At 36.3% G+C, this 22,761-nt stretch overlaps 1 protein-coding gene across 1 annotated transcript in view; it reads right to left on the bottom strand.

Annotated features, from left to right (window-relative positions):
* Window positions 1-12,138: 12,138 nt before the first annotated feature.
* LOC122741130 (liver carboxylesterase 1-like) overlaps window positions 12,139-22,761 on the bottom strand; it is a 36,871-nt gene continuing 26,248 nt past the window's right edge. Inside the window, exons 11-13 of the mRNA XM_043984254.1 lie at window positions 15,680-15,811; window positions 12,744-12,816; window positions 12,139-12,605 (exon numbers count right to left, since the gene is read on the bottom strand). Coding sequence (XP_043840189.1) covers window positions 12,428-12,605; window positions 12,744-12,816; window positions 15,680-15,811 — 383 coding nt within the window. The 3' untranslated portion in view covers window positions 12,139-12,427. The remainder of the gene's footprint in view (window positions 12,606-12,743; window positions 12,817-15,679; window positions 15,812-22,761) is intronic.

The following is a 22,761-nucleotide window of genomic DNA, read 5'->3' as shown; positions in this document are numbered from 1 at the left end:
GGAAATAGAAACCCTGGTAGACATTGAGCAAATCAGGGCAAGTCCCTTACCCTACCTGGCCTCAGGTTCTAAATTTGTAAAATGAGAAGTTCATACCATAACATCAAAGGTGACTTCTACCATACATATAGGAAGCATCAAGAATTCCATTGGATTTGATTGAGGATGAAAAAAAAAATTAAAAGAGGAGCATGAGATTGCCAGAGGTTCAGATTCATGAAATTATAGTCACAAATGTGAAATAAGGCTGTGCCATTATTTAAAAATGACATATCATTCATTATATAACTATGAGGAATGCAGAAAGCTATGGGATATGGAGAGAATCTCAGACACTTAAAGAAAAACTGAGAAATAAACAGTGATGCACAACAAAACCTGGGAGGGTCTCAAAGATATGGAGATTAGTTATAAGACTATTTTAAAGGTTTGATTTATACCAGCAACCAGGATTGCTTTTTTTTTTGGTGAGGCAATTGGGGTTAAGTGACTTGCCCAAGGTCACACAGTTAGTAAATGTTAAGTGTCTGAGGCTGGATTTGAACTCAGGTACTCCTGAATCCAAGGCTGGTGCTCTATCCACTGTGCCATCTAGCTGCCCTCAGGATTGCTTTTTAAATAGTTCAAAGCTATCTGGTCTTTTCCCCAGACAGTGAGGTAATTCCCTAGGAGTAGAAATGAGCATACATTCTATACTACCTCACAGATTTTCTGGTCAAATAGTTAGAGTAAGCAATAATCAGACACTGGGCATAGTGATCCACAATTGTAATTCCTGCTTATGGAGGGCTCAGGCTTGTGGTTAGCATGAGTTTGGGAGTTCTAAGCTGCAGCAGACCTAAAACCAAATAACTATATCCACACTAAGTCTGGAACAAATATAATAAGTCCCCAGGAGCAAGGGACCACTAGGCTGCCTAAAAAGAGGCAAACATGCTGTGTTGGAAAAGCAGTACATCAAATATTCTATGCTGATAGGAAATAAAATTAAATAGGTAATAAAGGAATGATCCACTTCCAGCCTGAGCAAGATAAAGAGTCATAATCTCCACAATAGAAATATGATGATCAATGAACTTCCTAAGAAAAAATCCCCAGGACCAGATAGATTTACAAGTGAATTCTACCAATCACTTAAAGAACAATTAATCCCAATACTACATAAATTACTTGAGAAAATAAGTGGAGTCCTACCGAATTCCATTTATGAGACAAATATGGTGCAATTGCCCAAACCACGAAGAGGCAAAACAGAGAAAGAAAATTATAGACTAATCTCCCTAATGTATATTGATACAAAAAATTTAAATAAAATACTAATAAAAAAATACAGCTATATATCACAAGGATAGTACACTATGATCAGGTGGAATTTATACCAGGAATACAGGGCTGGTTCAATAGTAGGAAAAAATATCAACATAATTGAACATATCAATAACAAAAACAAAAGAAATCATATGATTATTCCAATAGACGCAGAAAAAGCCTTTGACAAAATACAGCACCCATTCCTATTAAAAACACGAGAAATAGGAATAAATGGAGCTTACCTTAAAATGATAAGTACTATTTACCTAAAACCATCAGCAAGCATTATCTGTAATGGGGATAACCAAAAAGCCTTCCCAATACAATCAGGGGTTTGCAAGGATGCCCATTATCACCTTTATTATTTAATATTGTACTAGAAATGTTAGCTATAGCAATAAGAGAAGAAATAGAAATTAAAGGAATTCAAATAGGTGATGAAGAAACAAAACTATCACCCTGCTAATAATATGATGTTACAATTAGAAATTCCTAGAGAATCAACTAAAAACATGCTTGAAATTATTAACAACTTTAGCAAACTTACAGAATACAAAATAAACCCACATAAATCATCAGCATGTCTATATATTACCAATAAAGTCCAGCAACATCAGATAGAAAAAGATACTCCATTAAAAATAACTGCAGACAATACAAAATACTTGGGAGTCTACCTGCCAAGACAAACACAGGAAGTATATGACCAGAACTACAAAACACTTTTTACAGAAATAAAGTCAGATCTAAACAATTGGAAAAAATATTAATTGCACATCGGTAGGCTGAGCCAATATAATAAAAATGATAATGCTACTTAAATTAATGTATTTATTTAGTCCTATACCAATCAAAGTATCAAAGAAAAGATCTAATAAAAATAATAACAAAATTCATCTTGAAAAACAAAAGCTCAAGGATATCAAGGAAGTCATTGAAAAATGTGAAAGAAGGTAGTCTAGCAGTACCAGATCTAAAACTTTATTGTAAAGTAGTAGTTATCTAAACAATCTGGTATTGGCTAAGAAATATAGAGATAGAGAAGTGGAATAGAATAGGGAGAAATTGCACTATGGTAAATGACTGTAGTTATCTAATGTATGATAAACCCAAAGATCCAAGCATTTGGAACAAAAATTCCTTATTTGACAAAAACTGCTGAGGAAAACTGGAAAACAGCATGGCAGAAACTACATATAGACCAACATCTCACACTGTATACTAAAATAAGGTTGAAATAGGTACATGATTTACACATGAAGGATAATACCATAAGCAAATTAAGAGAGCATGGAATTATTTCTCTGTCAGATTTATGGGCAAAGGAAGAACTTAAGACCAAAGAAGATATAGAAAGCAAAATAAAAAGTAATATAGATCATTTTGATTATATAAAATTAAAAAGGTCTTGATAAACAAAACTTAGGTAATCAAGATGACAAGGGAAGTAGAAAACTGAGAAAGAATTTTTGAAACAAGTATCTCTTACAAAGGCCTCATTTTTCAATTATATAGATAACCAGGTCAAATTTATAAAAATACAAGTTATTCTCCAATTGATAAATGGTCAAAGCATGTGAAGAGGCAGTTTTCAGACAAAGAAATCAAACTTATCTATAATCATATGAAAAAATGCTCTAGATCACTATTGATCAGAAAAATGCAAATTAGGGGGCAGCTAGGTAGCACAGTGGATAAAGCACCAGGCCCTGGATTCAGGAGGACCTGAGCTCAAATCTGGCCTCAGACACTTGATACTTACTAGCTGTGTGACCATGGGCAAGTCACTTAATTCTCATTGCCCTGCCAAAAAGAAAAAAGAAAAGAAATGCAAATTAAAACAACTCTGAGGTATCACTTCACACCTATTAGAGTGGCAAATATAACAAAATAAGGCAAATGTTGGATGGTGGAGGGAATGTTGGAAAACAGGTATGCTAATCAATTTTTGGTGGAGTTTTGAAAAGATCCAACCATTCTGGAGAGCAATTTGGAACTATGCTCAAAAGGCTATAGAACTGCACATACCCTTTGATCCAACAACACCACTCTGAGCTTTATATCCCAAAGACATGTCCTAAAAGAAAAAAAAAAGACCTATTTGTACAAAAATATTTCTAGCAGCTCTTTTTGTGGGGTCAAAGAATTGGAAATCAAAGAATGTCCATCAATTGGGGAATGGCTAAAGAAGCTGTGGTATATGATTGTGAAAGAATATTATTGCATTATAAGAAATGACAGAATGATTTCAGAAAGGCCTGGAAAGACTTGTGTGGACTTATGTATAGTGAAGTGAGCAGAACCAAGAGATAGTTGTGCACAGAGACAGCAATATTGTTTGATGAAGAACTGTGAATGACAACTATTCTCAGGAATACGATGATCCAAGACAATCCCAAAATACTGACGATGAAACATACTATCCACCTCCAAAGAAAGAACTGATATTGGTCAAATACCAACTGAAACATAATATTTTTAACTTTCATTTTTATTCAAGTTTTCTTGTACTAATATGGTAATGCTTTACATAATTGTACATGTATAACTCATATCTGATTGCTTACTGCCTCATGGAAGGGGAAGGAGAGGAAGGGAAAAAGGGATAAAATTTGTAACTCAAAACTATAAATATGTTTGTTATTAAAAAAACACCGATAATCCCAAAACAAACAAAAATAAATGATGGTGATGATGGTGGTAATGATGGTCATGATGATGATATTGGTGATAACAATAACAAACATGATAAAAGATTAACATACCATAGGGTTAGAGCTTGTGAGAAGCTAAAATTAGCCTTGGCCACCATCAATGGTATCCTGTCCCCCCAGGGCAAGCAAGCCTCATGTGACACACCCAGGGTTCCTCTGCTCAGCAGGTATGCACATGAAAAACCTCAGAAACGCCCCAGCTTCCTCCACCTAGCCCTGGCCTTGGATGCCAGCCCTGGGAGCACCTGGCATGGGGCTCCTCATGGCCTGGGGCAGCCATTGAATTAGCTTGGTGAATTAGCCTGGCATGTGTGTGTGTGTGTGTGTGTGTGTGTGGGTGGGTGTGTGGGTGCGGCCTAGCCTGAGGGTCTGGTGAGAAAGATGGGTTTATATTCAGGAGCAGGGGTAGTGAAAGGGAGGGGTGTAGTGAAGGGCAGAACATAATGATGCTAAAAGGTGGTCTGGAGGAAGAGTGAAAGGACATAAGGAAGACTGAGAAAGGGGAGTGCAGATGGCAGATGGGCAGCCACACCCACAAATGAGAGATGCGGCTCTGGGGTTGTAAGCACAGGTGGTGGCAGGAGAGAAAGTTAAAAGACAAAGTGGAGAGACTGGATACTCAAGTTAACAGGTCCTATTTCTTGCTTTATCCTTATCTTTAAGTTTATTCTCATAAATAAACCCTTTTGCTTTAATTGAAAAGAAGTTTTTTAATCTTTTCCTTATCAAACTGGGAGAGACACTGGGGGAGGAGGGAAAGCTTTCCAAGAGGCTCTTCCCATATTAAATTAAAAGCAGTTGGATAGCCTATAGATTAGCCAGTCAGCCAGGAGTTCACAGATTAGGGCCCAGTTAAATAATTTTTACATTGAATGGTGACCATGGCAGGACTTATGGGCCAGTTATAATTTTTCAGCTAGATATAATTTTTCAGATGCTAATACAGCTATAGAAAGTTATAAAATTTCAAGATAAAACAGTTATAATTTACAGATTAGAGTTAAATTTATATATATACATATATATGTATATATATATTTATATATATATATATATATATATATTTACAGCTAGAGAGGACTTTAAAACCATATAGTACAAACTCCTCATCTTATAGATGAAATGGATGCTCAGTGATGTTCAATGACTTATCAATGGTAATATTCTATCAAAAGAGAATTTGGATCTAAGTATTCCTGACTTCAACTTCAGCATTCTCTCTATCACGTTGCACTTTTCTGTGTGCCTCTTGTGATCCATAGGCATCAACCCAATAACATGAAAATTTCTACTAATATGTTAGGTTAAAGTCTCATGGAGGATTTCTGAGAGGACATGGAAAGGCACAGATTATAAAATGGCATAGTTGGATTATAGTATGCATCATAGAAGGGAATCCATAAAGTCAAAGTAAGTTTATATCCAGGGTTCCTAAAGGAATAACATTGATCAAAAGCATCTATTTTCCTACTATTCTTGTGTGGTGTGTCAAGATAATGGAATGTGATAGATGAGATTTAGCAGATACTCAGGGGCCCACCTGGAGATTAATTTAAACTGATTGGATTGCATAGGGCAACTGACTCCAGAATGGATTACCGGCTGACTTCTAGTTAAGCACATCTGGCTGGTACTTAAGGGTACTTAATAAAGCATGGTTCTTAGAAGCTGAAAATACTTTGAACTTTGAATTTGAATGACACTAGCCAATCAGCTTGAAGAATCTCCCATTTCTGGGAGGGGAACATGAAGCAGGAAGCAGACGCTGGCCAGGCTCTTAGCTTTCTTTGGCTGTGAGACATCGACATGGTGGCAGGGAACTTCACAGGGGAGTTTAGGAAGGTGAGGATTTTAGGCTATAAGAAATCTGTTCTAAATCTTTCTCTTTCTTTTACTATCTTTCAATAAACCCTTAAAAAACCTAAACTCATTTATCAGTGATTTTAGTTAGTTTCCACCCAAAACTGGGGGAACAGATTAGAACCCACATTTAGAAATTTAAATTACACAGTGGCCAATATTTAGTTATTATGTAGAAGTTTGATTTGATCTTAAAGTCATTCAAGGCTTCTTAAAACTTGATTGGTGTGGTTAAAAAAATATGAAAGTTTTTAACAGTCGGTTAGGATAACTGAAAGACGCCAGTTTTTGAAGGACTACCCTTTTGGGGAGGAGACGAACAGTCCACCTGCTGCGCACGTCAGACTGCCTGCGGCGCACTGGACTTCCGGGGTGGAGAGAACGGAAGTGAGCTTTTTTTCCTGTTTGGCTGGGCTCCTGACGGCCCGGCACAGACGGTCTCTCTCCAAAGGTGGCCTTTTCGGTTTGGTGAGTTTTTATAAGGAATATAGACTAAGCTTAGACTTAAGACGATTTGTATTGTGTTTCTACTTTCCTATCCTTTTTTTAATCAACATCACCTTGTGACTACCTTGACAATAAAAGGTCTATCTAGAAATCCAAAAGCTTCTTCCATTTACTAGTCTGGGAGATAAATTTAGGGAAAGGTTAAGTAGGGGAGATTTATGATCTAATATCCAATTTTAAATCTCACATTGGAAACATTACTATGCCATGCAACCTTTGATGACAACAAGCTAAGGGCATAAAACCTAACCTTTAACAACTCTTAGAATTGAAACAAATCATAACAATGGGAGATATCTGGCATACAATGGAAATGTATAATTGGTGTCATCAGGCAAAGGCTGGAAAAAAATTTCTGGTATCAACACTTAAGCAGACTTGTGGCTATTGATTTGTCTTCCACAGTGTCTAGAAATGGATCATATTTTTCAGGAAGAGAACACATGAATAAGCACCTATGTACCACATACTATTGCTATGTACTGTGCAAAGTACTTTTTACAAATATTACCTCATTTAATCTTCACAACAACCCTGAAAAGAAGTTGCTTATTTTGTCCCCATTTTACAATTCAGGAAACTAAGACATTAGAAGTTAAGTGATATAGCTAGGGTCACATAGCTAGTAAACATCTGAGGCTGGATTTGAATTTAAATCTTCCATATTACTCTCTATCTTTGTATTACCAGATGCCTTAGGAGAAGCAGGAGAAGGTAATTTTAAGGGAAACTGGTATACACTGTGGAATGAAATGTAAACCATTATGACTTGTGAGAGCCAGCTTCAGAACTGATAATGAAGAGATCTTATGGAAAACTGATACAATCTGGACTCCTGGGTGTGAGTGGTTGGATTCCATTTAATAATACCTGGCAATCATGGTATTGGCATGGTGAGCTGTTGAGCCAGGTTATCACTTCTTTATTGACCCCCATACTTGTAGGCAACACTCTTACTTCCCAGTAACTTTTTCAGCTACTCTCTGCAGCCTCTTTGGCCCTCAGGTATGGCTTGGATTTTCTTTCAACAGGAAGAAGAGACAATGGAAAGAAGTGGCCAAGGCCCACCTCCTATACCAATCCCAGTTCATTGCAGCCTTCCCACAATCAAAGCTTCTGATTCATTTAGTTAGAAATATCCATCTCTAGGGGCAGCTAGGTAGCACAGTGGATAAAGCACTGGCCTTGGATTCAGGAGGACCTGAGTTCAAATACAGCCTCAGACACTTGACACTTAACTAGCTGTGTGACCATGGACAAGTCACTTAACCCTCATTGTCCTGCCAAAAAAAAAAAAGAAAAAAAATATCCATCTCAGTTTATCTCCAAATTTTCTCTAAGTCCTGAGTCTGGAATATTGCCTTGATGAATAAATATCACAGTTGTAAAATCTATTTCTCTCAGATGCCCCCCTATTGTCTTTCTCAGTTGAATTTGAGTTATTAAATACCCACACCAATCATTCAATGGTTAACTATTTATCTTGATCAAACTAATTTGAAAGATAAGGTAAATAAGAAGGTATATTAATTTTAAAGAATCAGATAAATTTCATAGTAAATACATTGCCTCTTGAGAAAAAAGAGGTAACAAAGAAGTGTGGGCAGGAACTTCAAGTCTTGAGTCTGTTCCTCTGGAGGAGCCCAGCAAAAGCACAATCCTCCCATGCACATCTCATGGCCCTCAGGTCTGGGCTGGCTACTTCACTCTAGCTCTGCTCCTTCTTTCATGGTGATGGTTCTTTTCAACTTTGCTTTCTCACTCTCCTACTCCACTGTTTGTTCGACTATTTTCCCTGGGTTCCTCCTCCTCTTCCTGGGTGGTTTCTCTCATTCTGGGTACTAGCAAGAGTTTTCCTTAGCTTTCATGAGACTTGAAACAAAATCACTTTCCTTTAGAACGGGAAGGGGGTAGCTTGTCAATCATGTTCTGGTCACATCAGTCCAGAGGGAGGGAAATTTCCCAGGGGATTGAATAAGGGGGAAAACATTGATTGGGGTTTTTGCTTGAATCAGCAGGCATTGCTTTCCAGAAACCATATTTCCTTTATAATCCCAAGACACATTAGTAATACTAGTAGTAAAATGTAAATTCCCTGAGGGCAGGTTTGTCTCATTGTTATATTACAAAGTCATAGCACAATGACTAACATGCAGTGTTTAGTAAGTACTTGCTATTGTTGTCTATACTAGTGAATCATAAATGCTGTTTTACTTTTTGCTCTTGTGTCTTTCACTTGTAGATTTGATTTGTCTTATAATTATGTACAAAATCATAGTTGAATGAGATGTGGAGCTAAAAAAAAAGAGTGGAGTTTGGAATCTTTGGTAAGACTGATCAAGAGTTTACTAACAAGCAGAATCATTCACCAACTAGTAGCATGCTACACTTGCAAACACTTGTTGCTGATGATGAAAAGAAGGAAATAGTTAATCAACCATGTAATAATTTATATAAAAATTTTGATATCTTTTTCAAATAACTTGATGGAAAAAATGAAAGATTCCTGGGGCACCTCCTTTTCTAATTAAAGAATTAGCATGGAGAATGGTGTGACCACTTCCTACTGGTATTTTCTAGATCATCCATCAAAATGTTTTTTTGAACCATTCTATGGACAGTTTGTGGGAACCATCAGGATATCTAATGTGAGATAAGTGTTTTAAATGTTCTTTAAAAGTGCTAAGTGGAGAGTCTAACAGTCTAATTTGAACTTATACTAGAAGTAGTCCTAACACAATATTCTGAGAGTTGGAAAGGCACTTCACTGAAGAGAGCACTACATGTTGAAAAAATATCATATATGATCAGCTAAAGCTAGAGAGAAGATTTTTTTTATAATATATGGAAATATTTTATCTCGAACTCCCCAAATCCCTAAGCAAGGGATGGGACAAGATACTTGACATGGACCACTGATAAGCCACAGACTAGTTTAGTGCCAGATTAATTGGTTTGGGAGGAACTGTGCCTCTGGCTAAGAGAGTAAGGGAACTGGCAGATATTGGCCTGGGTCACACAGCCATCAATGCACCCCAAAAGGAGGGAAAACTGTCTCTTAAATGGTTATATTTATCTTTTTGTTTGTTTGCTTGTTTGTTTTGGTGGGGCAATGAGGGCTAAGTGACTTGCCTGAGGTCACACAGTGAGGCTGGATTTGAACTCAGGTACTCCTGAATCCAGGGCTGGTGCTTTATCCATGGAACCACTTAGTTGCCCCTGGTTATATTCATCTTCCATGGATTACCACTCCTGGGAAGAACTGTTTAACATAATCCATTAGTTGTTCTGGTGGTTGGACTTAAAGAATAACTGTTTTGACTGCTTTCCTTTTAAGTATGTGCCAGAAATGGTCTCTAAATCCTCAAATTCCTTAGTAGCCTTGGGTAATCTGGAACAGAAACTCGGCATTAATCTCAAGTGTCTTGGACACTGGTCTACTCCCATGTACCTAAGATAGAAAACAGTTCCTGCTGGTGGAGGTAGACTTCTAGACCCAGTAGGTCCAATTGATGTCAACAAAGAAATAAGATGTGGTTATTATTTATTGAGAAATAAGGAATTGCTTCCATAGGTGGGGAGTATCCCATATCATTGGATTGAACCAAGGCCTGGCTTCCACTACACAAAAGTGACAGAATTCTTGGTAATGCTGAAAATCAATGTGTAGCTTTATGTAGCCTACTGCTTAACATTCATCTGGGCAAGATGAACTCCTGAATTGTACCCTAAAGAATATGCTTTGTAAGAAGAATTCATTCTGTAGCTGGACAGAGATGCCAACTAGAAATCAGAGTAGAAACAGAAAATGGATTACACCTGGTTAGTTTACTGACAGCAGCCAAAGAACTAGAATTGAAAGAAAGAATCTGCAGGCAAGAAAAGGGCTATACTGAAATTTTGCAAATAAATTACAATTTACTTCAATAGAAATAAGAATAGTCAAGAAAACTGTTTGATAGCAAAAAATAATGAAACTTGGATGATCAAGATAGCCCTGGGTAAGAATTGGCTGAGATCCAAAATACACCTACTTTTGAGTGGAGTAGTATAAACTATTCTTCATTCCCCTTCCAATCTCTGCTTTGTAGAGAAAGTGTCATCATGTTAAGGATTAATTATTTGTTAATTTGGATCAATACAGACTATTCTAGAATTAGGAAGAGAAAGAATAAAAAATAATGAAGATCAAAGATCTTCTAAGAGATAGAGTTGGGATCAAGACAGAGAAGGTTGAGCATAAAATATATCATAATGACCTTAAGGTTTAATGCACATGTGTGGTACGGAATCTTGCTCCTACATTATGGTCGTTGGGTAAAGGGCTTTTTGGATAGTGATGATATAAGGAGAGACTGAATAGGATGGTTCCCTTGGTCATCATAAGATAGGAGAATGTAAAGAGTTCTGCACAATCTTTAAACAGTTGAATTAGATGGTGAACAAGAACATTCCTGTAATTAAAATAAGTCACCCTGAACAGTAAAGCAACCTAGATATGCCAATGTCAACCAAAACAAATATTGTACTCTAAAGGATTTAAACTTTTCTTTCCATATCTCCTATTCTGATTGGTGAATGCTTCAAAGGGCCCACTATATCAGGCCAGCTCTAGCCATGCTTCATTCTACTCCTTGACCAGCTGCTTAGAGGATACTTTGCTGTTGCTTGTTCGCTTTCCACAATATCTTCCCTTTATCTGTCCAATTCTGAAATCATATTTGAATCAACATACCATTGTTTTTGGAAAGGATGTGTCCTTCTATTCTGCTATGGCTCCACCTACCACCCTTGTTACTTTCCAAACCAAAATACCCCTCCCTGGCTACTATTATCCTTTATTTGTAGTCTCTCTGTATTAGCAAGTAAACTCCTTTAGGGCAAGGACTATGGCTGTGATCAGATATGTTCCTATCTGTTATCTGGTATGACTTTACTTTTCTATTTGGATCCCTAGTGTTTAGTTCATAGTAAGAGCTTAATAAATTCCCTTTAAGTATTTGCTTAGTTTGTCCATTAACACCTTAGAGTCTAGATCTATACATTAAATTGTGACAACTGTGAGATTAAAATTGGATATTAGATCATAAATCTACCCTACTTAACCTTTCCCTTAATTTATCTCCCAGACTAGTAAATGGAAGAAGCTTCTGGTTTTCTAGATAGACCTTTATTGTATGGTAGTCACAAGGTGATGTTGATTAGAAGGATAGGAAAGTAGAAATACAATACAAATTGTCTTAAGTCTAGGCTTAGTCTATATTCTGTATAAAACTCACCAAAACCCAAGGCCACCTTTGGGGAGAGAGACCGAGTCAAGCGCTTGCTGTTAACTGAGAGCCGGGCCGAGTCAAACTCCAGTCCGTGTCTGTCTGTGCAGCGCAGCCAGGAGACCAGTGGAGCAGGAAAAAGCTCCCACTTCCGTTCTCTCCTTGCCTTTTAAGCTCTCACCCCGGAAGTGGAGTGCTAGCAGGCAGTCTGACATGCGCAGCAGGCGGACTGGCGTGCGTAGCTCATTCCGTTGGTCTCCTCCCCGAAAGGGTGGTCCTTAAAAAAAACTGGCGTCTTTCAGTTATCCTAACCGACTGTTAAAAAACTTTCATATTTTTTTTACCACACCCCAAACCTCTAAAACATGTAACAAAGGCAGACTAGATCCTGGGCATGAAGGATAATACCTTTATTTCCAGAAAAGATTTATTCATCTCAATACTCAAGACAAAGACGCTGACACAGGTAGCAAGAATTCCAAGAAAATTGGATTTTATTTATTACAACCCAGTCAGGCTCACCCACCAAAATCATTTGGAGGAAAAAATAATCAGCCTCCTCATGGCCCCCAGTGATTAATTGTGCCCCCTTTCCCTTCATCAGGCTGGTACATGATTATTTCTGTCTCTTTTTTCCCTGCACCTCCATGCTGAGAAGCTGTCTGACCACCAAAGGGCCAGGCATCCATGCCAAGTAAAACCAAACACTTTTGCCATTGAGGTCTACTGAGGCTTCTTTAGTATATTATGACAGACCTCACCAGATTAAAGCTCAATGTGTTCTCTCTTCACCACAGCTGGCTCCTTTGACATGAGTTCAGTCCAAAATTCCACTTCTTTCCCCTTTAGGTTTTTGCCTGTTTTGAGGCTGATGTTAATTTGGAGGTATTCTTCATTCTGATTATAGCCAGGCCACCTTGGCAGTCCTTCTCCATTAGGGTTTCTGGAAAAAATAATATTTTAAAAAGAAAAATAATCATTGAATCAGCAGTGGTGGTTAAAAAAATGGAGAGGGAGATACCTACCAAACATGCCAAAGCAAAACTACTGGGGACTAGTTCCCTGGTGTTACTAATCTTACCCATTCCGAGCAAAGTTGGCCCAGTATTTCATCACAGTCCTGCTAAGTTTCTTTTCTTCCTCTGGTGAGCCCCCTGAAAATGAGAAATGAAGATATTAGAATGTGACTAGAATATTTTAGGAAGAAAATACTCAGTCTGGCCCATTTTATGTTCCTTTCATACCCATTCCCACAAAATTGTGAGCTCTCCCATGACTTCTGCAGTTTACAATGTTACATATATCTTGGTGTGCCCTGCCCAGGTGATGCTCTGATCCAGCATCTCTTTATTTCCTTACCTTTATTTGCTAATCCTACCTGGATTTTACCTTCTTTTTCTCTACAGGTAATTTTGATAAATAATTAAATAATATTTAATAAGTGCCAGTCAATGGGCATATACATTTAGATAGAAGGCACTGATCATAAAGGAATTAATCTCTAGTGATGGAATTTCAGGCATAAGTAATAGCTTAGTAGGAGAGACATTTTGGAGAGGATAATTAATACTAATAAATATCACTTAGGATTATAAAACTTTACTTATAGTAACAATCTAGACCCATCCCTTTATTTTAAAGATAGGGAAAACTAAGGACTAAGTGACTTATCCAAGGTCTTTTAAGTAATAGGTAGCAAAGTTTAGATTTTACTTCTTACTAGGTCTTCTGACTCCAAATCCTATTATCTTATGTTACCCCATTTCCAACTTGACATCTAATGCCTAGGAATTCATAGTATTAAACATTCTACCTTAAAGCCTTTGCTGGCAGTGGCATTTAACATATAAAAGTCTACACTCCGATTTTCTCTTAGAGTGGAAAATACATAGAAACCCCCAGGAACCCGCCAAAAGGTGGCCAGAACTGACTGTGCTTGAGAGGAAAACTGGTATCCAGTGCATAGACCAAAGGTCTTACATGGAAGGATTGATGCTACATGGCCATTGTATAAATTAACCTTGAGCACAATGATTAGCACTTTGATTCTGTGGTACAGACTCCTCGAAAGTACATCTTTGCTATGCTCATTTTACTATGAGGAACCTCTAAAGCAGGGTGGATCAGTGAAAGCTAGGCCCCAGAAGCAAAGCTAGGTGAATGGTCCAGTGACAAAATATAAGCTCATTTTTGTCTTTGACCCCAAGTGCCTACTTTGGTGCCTAGAACATAACAGGTCCTTAATAAATGCTAGTTGATTGATTGATTGTTCATGATATTCTTTCTCTGAGAACGCTCTCATAATCAGAATTGGAATGCAGATGGACTTCAGATGAAGGACTTAATCCAACCCATCCTCAACAAGAATCCCTTCTACAGCATTCCTAATAAGTGGGTCATTCAACCTTTGCTTTGTTGTTGTAGTTGTTCAGTTGTTTTGGTTGTACAAAACTCTCTGTGACTCCATTTGGGGTTTTCTTGGCAAAGATACTGGAGTGATGTGCCATTTCTTTTCTCCAGCTCATTTTGTAGATGAGGAGATTGAGGCAAACAGGGTTAAATAACATGTCCAGGGTCACACAGCTAGTAAGTGTTTGGGGCTAGATTTGAATTCAGGTTGTCCTGATTCCAGGTCTATTACTAATCTACTGTACCACTTAGCTACCCTCAGCCTTTGTTTAAAGACCTCTAGTGATTAGAAAATGATGATCTCATGAAACAGAAGGAGACTTTGAGACAGTTGTAATTATTAGGAAATCTTCCTTACATCAAAGTGCAGTCCATCTCTCTACAACTTCCATGCACAGCTCCTAGGTCTCTCTTCAAATACTTGAAAAAACTGATATATCCTGCAAAGTCTTCTCTTCAGGTTAAATATCCTGCTTGTTTCCTTCAACCATTCCTCATAGGACAAAATCTAAAGGCCCCTCCCTCTCTTGGTTCCTGTCAACTAGATATTCTTTAGTTTATGCCAGAAACCATGAGAACAAAGAACACTATAGGCATACGTATTCTATATTTATTCTATACACTACACTTCCATTCATTTAGTCCCAGATACCATTTACTCCTTGTAGCAAGAAGAAAGACTTGTTTTGTTGTGACAAATAAGGCTTAGTATATATAGTCTGGTGAAATGAGCCTGGGGTAGGGGGAGCCTTCATTCTAGTTCTGGTTCTGCCACTAAATTTAGGGAATGTTCTCTTCTCTCAGGGCCTTCCTTACCTGGAAGGAACAGCTAATACCAATTCCCATTTAAGAAACTCCAGTCACTTTCTATCACCTCCAAGATTTTTTTTTTAATCTCCAAGATTAATATAAAAATCCTGTTTTTGGCATTTAAAGGCCTTCATAGCCTCAACCACTTCCACCTTTCCAGTCTCCTTTATATCTAAATTTCCACCCACCCTTTTCTCTGTGATTTAGTGATACTGGATTTCTTCTTGTTCCTTACACAAGATCCATCTCCCAACAGTGAATTGTCATTAACCATCCCCATATAAATAGAATTCTCACTCTCCTGATAACTGCTTTGGTTTCATTGGCTTCCTTCAAGTTTCAGTTAAATTATACCTTCTGAAAGAAGCCTTTCCTGGTCCTCCACAGTCTTAGAGTCTTCTTTCTGAGATGGCTATCTCCAATTTTGTCTGTCTATCATCTATATATCATCTATCTATCCAGTTATGTATCTATCTATCTATCTATCTATCAATCATCTATCTAGTTTGTACATATTTAAATGATGTTTCTCTCATTAGACTTTGAGCTCTTTGAGAACAGGGCTGTCTTTTACCTTTGATTCCTCAGTGTTTAGTACAGTGCCTGGAACATTATAAGTACTTAACAAATGCTTATTGACTTGACTTGATTTTCTGCTTCATAGGAGATGGTGTGAACATCAAGTGGGATAATTAGTAAATTAAAAGGGCTAAGTAAATGTTAAAGTTAAATATTATTTTCCAAATAATCAGTAAGTAATTTTTTATCAGGTATTTGTAATGAGCAGAGATCAATAACCTTTCAAAAATGGAGCCCCAAAGACAGAGAAAATTTCATCCCCATGGTCTGCCTTCACTGTTTCTGGTTTCAGGTTGTTTGAGAAGCTTGGCCGGTGTTGAAATTCATACATATACGTGGGTGCACCTGATGCTAAAAGAAAAAAGGATCAAACATTCAGTACCTTGTATAGTCTGGCTCCCAACCTCATAATTCAGCTGAAATTCTGAATATTCTCTTAACTCCCTATGAGAACTGTCCTTTTCTCATTCCTAATCTTCCTTGTTGTCTCTAAAGCAGGGTTTCTTAAACTTTCCCCACATTTTTGACCCCTTTTTAACTCGGAATTGTTTATGTAACCCCAGGCATATAGGTATATAAAATAAGTATACATAACCTTTTATTGTTGCCAAATTTTTTGTGACCCCCATATTGAGTTCTGTGACCCCATATGGCATCATGACCCACAGTGTAAGAAGCTAGCATCTAGAACATTTGACACTTGTGATTTCCTTCTCTTCCTGGATAATGTCTCCTCAATGTTTTCGTGACACTGCCCTTTCCTAGTTCTCTATTCTGACTATTTCTTGTTATTCTATTCTTCTTATACTTGCTAGTTATGTGGTCCTGGGCAAGCAACTTTAATATCTGATCCTGGAGTTAATTGGGAGTTATTGTAGTTTACTGATTAAGGAAATTACCTAATCAGACCTATCCTCTAGGACAAGCACAGTGTATGACAAAAGCAACATATTAGCACATTAAGATGATATAAAAATAAAATGTATCTATAGCTTTAAAAAAAATAGCATCTTCATGATATGATGGTATACTTAAGGAATCCTCGAGAATCAAGTCAAAAATTACTTTAAACAATTAACAACTTTAGCAAAGTAGCAGGATATAAAATAAGTCCACATAAATCATCAGCATTTCTATACATGACCAACAAAGTCCAGCAGCAAGAGATAGAAAGAGAAATTCCATTTAAAGTAACAGTAGATAATATAAAATACTTGGTAGTCTACTTGCCAAGACAAACCCAGGAACTCTATGAACACAACTACCAAACACTCTTCACACAAATCAAATCAGATCTAAATAATTGGAAAGATATCAATTGCTCATGGATAGGCAGAGCTAATATAGTAAAAATGACAATACTGCCTAAATTAATTTACTTATTCAGTGCCATACCAATCAGACTACCTAAAAATTATTTTATACAGCTAGAAAAAATAATAACAAAATTCATCTGGAAAAACAAAAAATCAAGAATATCCAGGGAAATAATGAAAAAAAATTCACAGGAAGGTGGGTTAGCGGTACCAAACCTGGAGCTTTACTATAAAGCGGCAGTCATCAAAACTATCTGGTACTGGCTAAAAAATAGAGTGGTAGATCAATGGAATAGGCTAGGCTCAGGAAATGCAGTAGTAAATGACACTACTAATGTAGTGTTTGATAAACCCAAAGACTCCAACTTCTGGGATAGGAACTCAGTATTTGACAAAAACTACTCACTCATTTTTAAGTTTAGATTATTTAATTTACAATTTTTTCATCTATTCTTCCATGGTTCTTTATTAAAAGTAATTTTCATTGTATTATGAACTTAAAGGGTGCATTTAATTTTTCTGCTGTTTTACATCTGGTCATGAGGTTCTTGTGCCTTAATACATGGTCAGTTTTTGTGATAATACCATGAGCAACTGAGAAAAAAATATATATTCCATTCTATTCCCTTTCAGTTTTTTACAGAGTTCAATAATAGCTAACTTTTCTAAGATTCTATTCATCTCCTTTATTTCTTTCTTATTTATCTTGTGGTTAGATTTATTTGGGTTTGAGAAGGGAAATTTGAGGTTGTCCACTATTATAGTTTTATTGTCTCTTCTCTCCCATAAAACATTTAACTTTTCTGTCAAGAATTTGAATGTTATGACATTTAGTGCATACATATTTAGTATCAGTATAACTTAATTGTCAATAGGCGTTTTAGCAAGATATAGTTTCCCTACTTATTCCTTTTTAGCTTTTGTTTTGTCTGAGATCAAGATTGCTACTCATTCCTTTTTTTTTTTTTTACATATAAGGTATTTTATTTTTTCCGTTACATGTAAAGATAGTTCTCAACTTTTGTTTATACAAGCTTTACAATTTCAGATTTTCTCCCTCCTTCCCCTCCCTCCCCCCTCCCCTAGACAGCAGGTAATCTGATATAGGTTATATCTATATATCTATATACATATACATATAGATATATATCTATACACACATACATATAGATATATATCTATACACACACATATATATATATATACACATAATAACATTAATCCTATTTCTACATTAATCCTGTTAGAAGAGAAAAAATCAGAGCAGTAATGCAAAACCTCAAAACAGAAAAAAAAAAAAAAACAGAACCCAAAACAAAAGAAATAGTATGGTTCAATCAGCATCTATACTCCACAGTTCTTTTTTTTTTTTTCCCTTGCATTTGGAGATCCTCTTCTATCATGAGTTCCCTGGAGCTCTTCTGTACCATTGCATTGGTGAGAAGAATATAGTCTATCACAGTAGGTCAACACTCAATGTTGATGATACTGTGTACAATGTTCTTCTGGTTCGGCTCATCTCACTCATCATCAGCTCACATAAGACCCTCCAGGTTTCTCTGAACTCCTCCTGCTCATCATTTCTTACAGCACAGTAGTATTCCATTGTATTCATATACCACAACTTGTCCAGCCATTCCCCAATTGATGGGCACCCCCTCAACTTCCAATTCCTTGCTACCACGTAAAGAGCAGCTATAAATATTTTTGTACATGTGGGTCTCTTTCCCCTTTCCATGATTTCTTTGGGAAAAAGACCTAAAAGTGGAATTGCTGGGTCAAAGGGTATGCACAGCTTTATCGCCCTTTGGGCATAATTCCAAATTGCTCTCCAGAATGGTTGGATCAGTTCACAGCTCCACCAACAATTGAATTAGTGTTCCAATTTTCCCACAGGTCTCCAACATTTATTATCTTCCTTTTTTGTCATTTTAGCCAATCTGATAGGTGTCAGGTGGTACCTCAGAGTTGTTTTAATTTGCATCTCTCTAATCATTAGAGATTTAGAGCATTTTTTCATATGGGAATAGATAGCTTTGGTTTCTTCATCAGAAAACTGCCTGTCCATATCCTTTGACCATTTCTCAATTGGGGAATGACTTGGATTCTTATGAATTTGATTTAGTTCCCTATATATTTTAGAGATGAGGCCTTTATCAGAAATACTGGCCTCAAAAATTGTTTCCCAGCTTTCTGCCTCCCTTCTGATTTTGGAAGCATTGCTTTTGTTTGTACAGAAATTTTTTAATTTAATATAATCAAAATCATCCATTTTGCATTTTATAATATACTCTATCTCTTGTTTGGTCAAAAACTGTTTTCCTTTCCAAAGATCTGATAGGTAGACTATTCCTTTCTCTCCTAATTTACCTATGGTATCACCTCTTATGTCTAAATCATGTATCCATTTTGACCTTATTTTAGTATAAGGTGTAAGATGTTGGTCTATGCCTATTTTCTGCCATACTATCTTCCAGTTTTCCCAGCAGTTTTTGTCAAATACTGAGTTCCTATCCCAGAAGCTGGAGTCTTTGGGTTTATCAAACACTACATTACTAGTGTCATTTACTACTACATTTCCTGAGCCTAGCCTATTCCATTGATCTACCACTCTATTTTTTAGCCAGTACCAGATAGTTTTGATGACTGCCACTTTATAGTAGAGCTCCAGGTTTGGTACCGCTAACCCACCTTCCTGTGAATTTTTTTTCATTATTTCCCTGGATATTCTTGATTTTTTGTTTTTCCAGATGAATTTTGTTATTATTTTTTCTAGCTGTATAAAATAATTTTTAGGTAGTCTGATTGGTATGGCACTGAATAAGTAAATTAATTTAGGCAGTATTGTCATTTTTACTATATTAGCTCTGTCTATCCATGAGCAATTGATATCTTTCCAATTATTTAGATCTGATTTGATTTGTGTGAAGAGTGTTTGGTAGTTGTGTTCATAGAGTTCCTGGGTTTGTCTTGGCAAGTAGACTCCCAAGTATTTTATATTATCTACTGTTACTTTAAATGGAATTTCTCTTTCTATCTCTTGCTGCTGGACTTTGTTGGTCATGTATAGAAATGCTGATGATTTATGTGGATTTATTTTATATCCTGCTACTTTGCTAAAGTTGTTAATTGTTTAAAGTAATTTTTGAGTTGATTCTCTAGGATTCTTTAAGTATACCATCATATCATCTGCAAGGAGTGATAGTTTTGTTTCCTCCTTGCCTATTCTAATTCCTTTAATTCCTTTCTCTTCTCTGATTGCTAAAGCTAACATTTCTAGAATAATATTAAATAATAGGGGTGATAATGGACATCCCTGTTTCACCCCTGATCTTATTGGGAATGCCTCTAATTTATCTCCATTGCATATAATACTTGCTGATGGCTTTAGGTAAATACTGTTTATTATTCTAAGGAAAGCTCCACCTATTCCTAAGCTCTTTAGTGTTTTTATTAGGAATGGGTGTTGTACTTTGTCAAAAGCTTTCTCTGCATCTATTGAGATAATCATATGATTTTGGTTGGTTTTCTTATTGATATGGTTCATTATGTTAATAGTTTTTCTAATGTTGAACCAGCCCTGCATTCCTGGTATAAATCCCACCTGGTCATAGTGTATTATCCTGGTGATCACTAGCTGTAATCTCCTTGCTAATATCTTATTTAAGATTTTAGCATCAATATTCATTAGGGAAATTGGTCTATAATTTTCTTTCTCTGTTTTTGCTTTGCCTGGTTTTGGTATCACCACCATATTTGTGTCATAAAACGAATTTGGTAGAACTCCTTCTTCATCTATTTTTTCCAAATAATTTGTATAATATTGGAATTAATTGTTCTTTAAATATTTGGTAAAATTCACCTGTAAACCCATCTGGCCCTGGGGATTTTTTCTTAGGGAGTTCATTAATGGCTTGTTAAATTTCTTTTTCTAATATGGGTTTATTTAAGGATTTTATTTCTTCTTCTGTTAACCTGGGCAGTTTGTATTTTTGTAAATATTCATCCATTTCATTTAGATTGTCAAATTTATTGGCATACAGTTGGGCAAAATAATTCCTAATTATTTATTTAATTTCCACTTCATTGGTAGTAACATCACCCTTTTCATTTTTGATACTGGTAATTTGGTTTTCTTCTTTTTTTTTAATCAAATTAACCAATATTTTATCTATTTTATTGGTTCTTTCATAAAACCAGCTCTTAGTTTTATTGATTAATTCTATAGTTTTTTTGCTTTCAATCTTATTAATTTCTCCTTTAATTTTCAGGATCCCTAATTTAGTGTCTAATTGGGGATTTCTAATTTGTTCTTTTTCCAGCTTTTTAAGTTGCATGCCCAATTCATTAATCTCCTCTTTCTCTTTTTTATTCATGTAAGCATTTAGAGCTATAAATTTTCCCCTAAGCACTGCTTTAGCTGCATCCCATCGATTTTGGTATGTTGTCTCATTATTGTCATTCTCTTGGATAAAGTTATTGATTGTTTCTATGATTTCTTGTTTGGCCCATTCATTCTTTAGAATGAAATTATTTAGTTTCCCATTCGTTTTCATTCTACTTTTCCCTGGCTCTTTCTTACGTGTAATTTTTATTGCATCATGATCTGAGAAGGATGCATTTACTATTTCTGCCTTTCTACATTTGACTATGATGTTTTTGTGCCCTAATACATGGTCAATTTTTGAAAATGTGCCATGTACTGCTGAGAAAAAAGGTATATTCCTTTCTATCCCCATTCAATTTTCTCCAGACATCTATCATGTCTAACTTTTCTAGTAATCTATTCACCTCTTTCACTTCTTTCTTATTTATTTTTTGGCTAGATTTATCTAATTCTGAGAGGGGGAGATTCAGATCCCCCACTAGTACAGTATTACTGTCTAATTCCTCTTGTAACTCATTTAACTTCTCCTCTAAGAACTTGGATGCTATACCACTTGGTGCATACATATTTAATATTGATATTACTTCATTATCTATAGTACCTTTAAGTAAGATGTAATTTCCTTCCTTATCTCTTTTAATGAGATCTATTTTTGCCTGCACTTTGTCTGAGATAAGGATTGCTACCCCTGCCTTTTTTACTTTAGCTGAGGCATAATATATTCTGCTCCAGCCTTTTACCTTTACTCTGTGTGTATCTCTATGCTTCAAATGTGTTTCTTGTAAACAGCATATTTTAAGATTCTGGTTTTTAATCTACTCTGTAATTCACTTCCATTTTATAGCAGAGTTCATCCCATTTACATTCACAGTTATTATTACTGACTGTCTATTCCCCTCCATTCTATTTACCCCCTTTGTACTTTTCCCCCCTTCTTTCACCCTATTCTTCCTCACTGATGTTTTACTTCTTGCCCATGCCTCCCCTGATCTGCCCTCCCTTTTTATCACCCCCTCTCTTTTCTTTACCCTTTTCTCCCTTGCTTTTGTCCTCCCTTCTATCAGTCCCCCCCTTTCCCTTCCCCTTTTGCTTCCGTAAAGAATGAGTTAAGTTTCTTTATCCCAATGAATGTATATGTTATTCCCTCTTTGAGTCAGATCTAATGAGAATAGCGTTGACACAATGTTCCCCCCTCCTTTCTTTCCCTCTATTGTAATAGGTTTTTCTTTTTCCACATCTTCATATGATATAATTCATCCCATTCCACCTCCCCTTTCCTCTCCTCCCCATAGACTCCCTTTTTAACCCCTTAATTCTTTTGTATCATCACATCAAAGACAATTTATATTTTTACCCTCTATGTAAAGTCCTTCTCTCTGCCCAAATACATTTTCAGTTCTTAAGAGTTATGAGTATTATTTTCCTGTGTAGGGATATAAACAGTTTAACCTAATAGGGTAACCTTTTTTTCCCCCCTCTGTTTACCTTTTTAAACTTCTCTTGAGTCTTGTATGTTGAGATCGAATTTTCTATTCAGTTCTGGTCTTTTCACCAGGAAAGATTGAAAGTCCCCAATGTCATTAAATGTCCATCTTTTC

The sequence above is a fragment of the Dromiciops gliroides genome, chromosome 2, assembly GCF_019393635.1.
Source record: "Dromiciops gliroides isolate mDroGli1 chromosome 2, mDroGli1.pri, whole genome shotgun sequence".
Classification (NCBI taxonomy): Eukaryota; Metazoa; Chordata; class Mammalia; order Microbiotheria; family Microbiotheriidae; genus Dromiciops; species Dromiciops gliroides.
The sequence above is the reverse complement of the archived record's forward strand: the minus strand, read 5'-3'. Positions and strand labels throughout refer to the sequence as shown.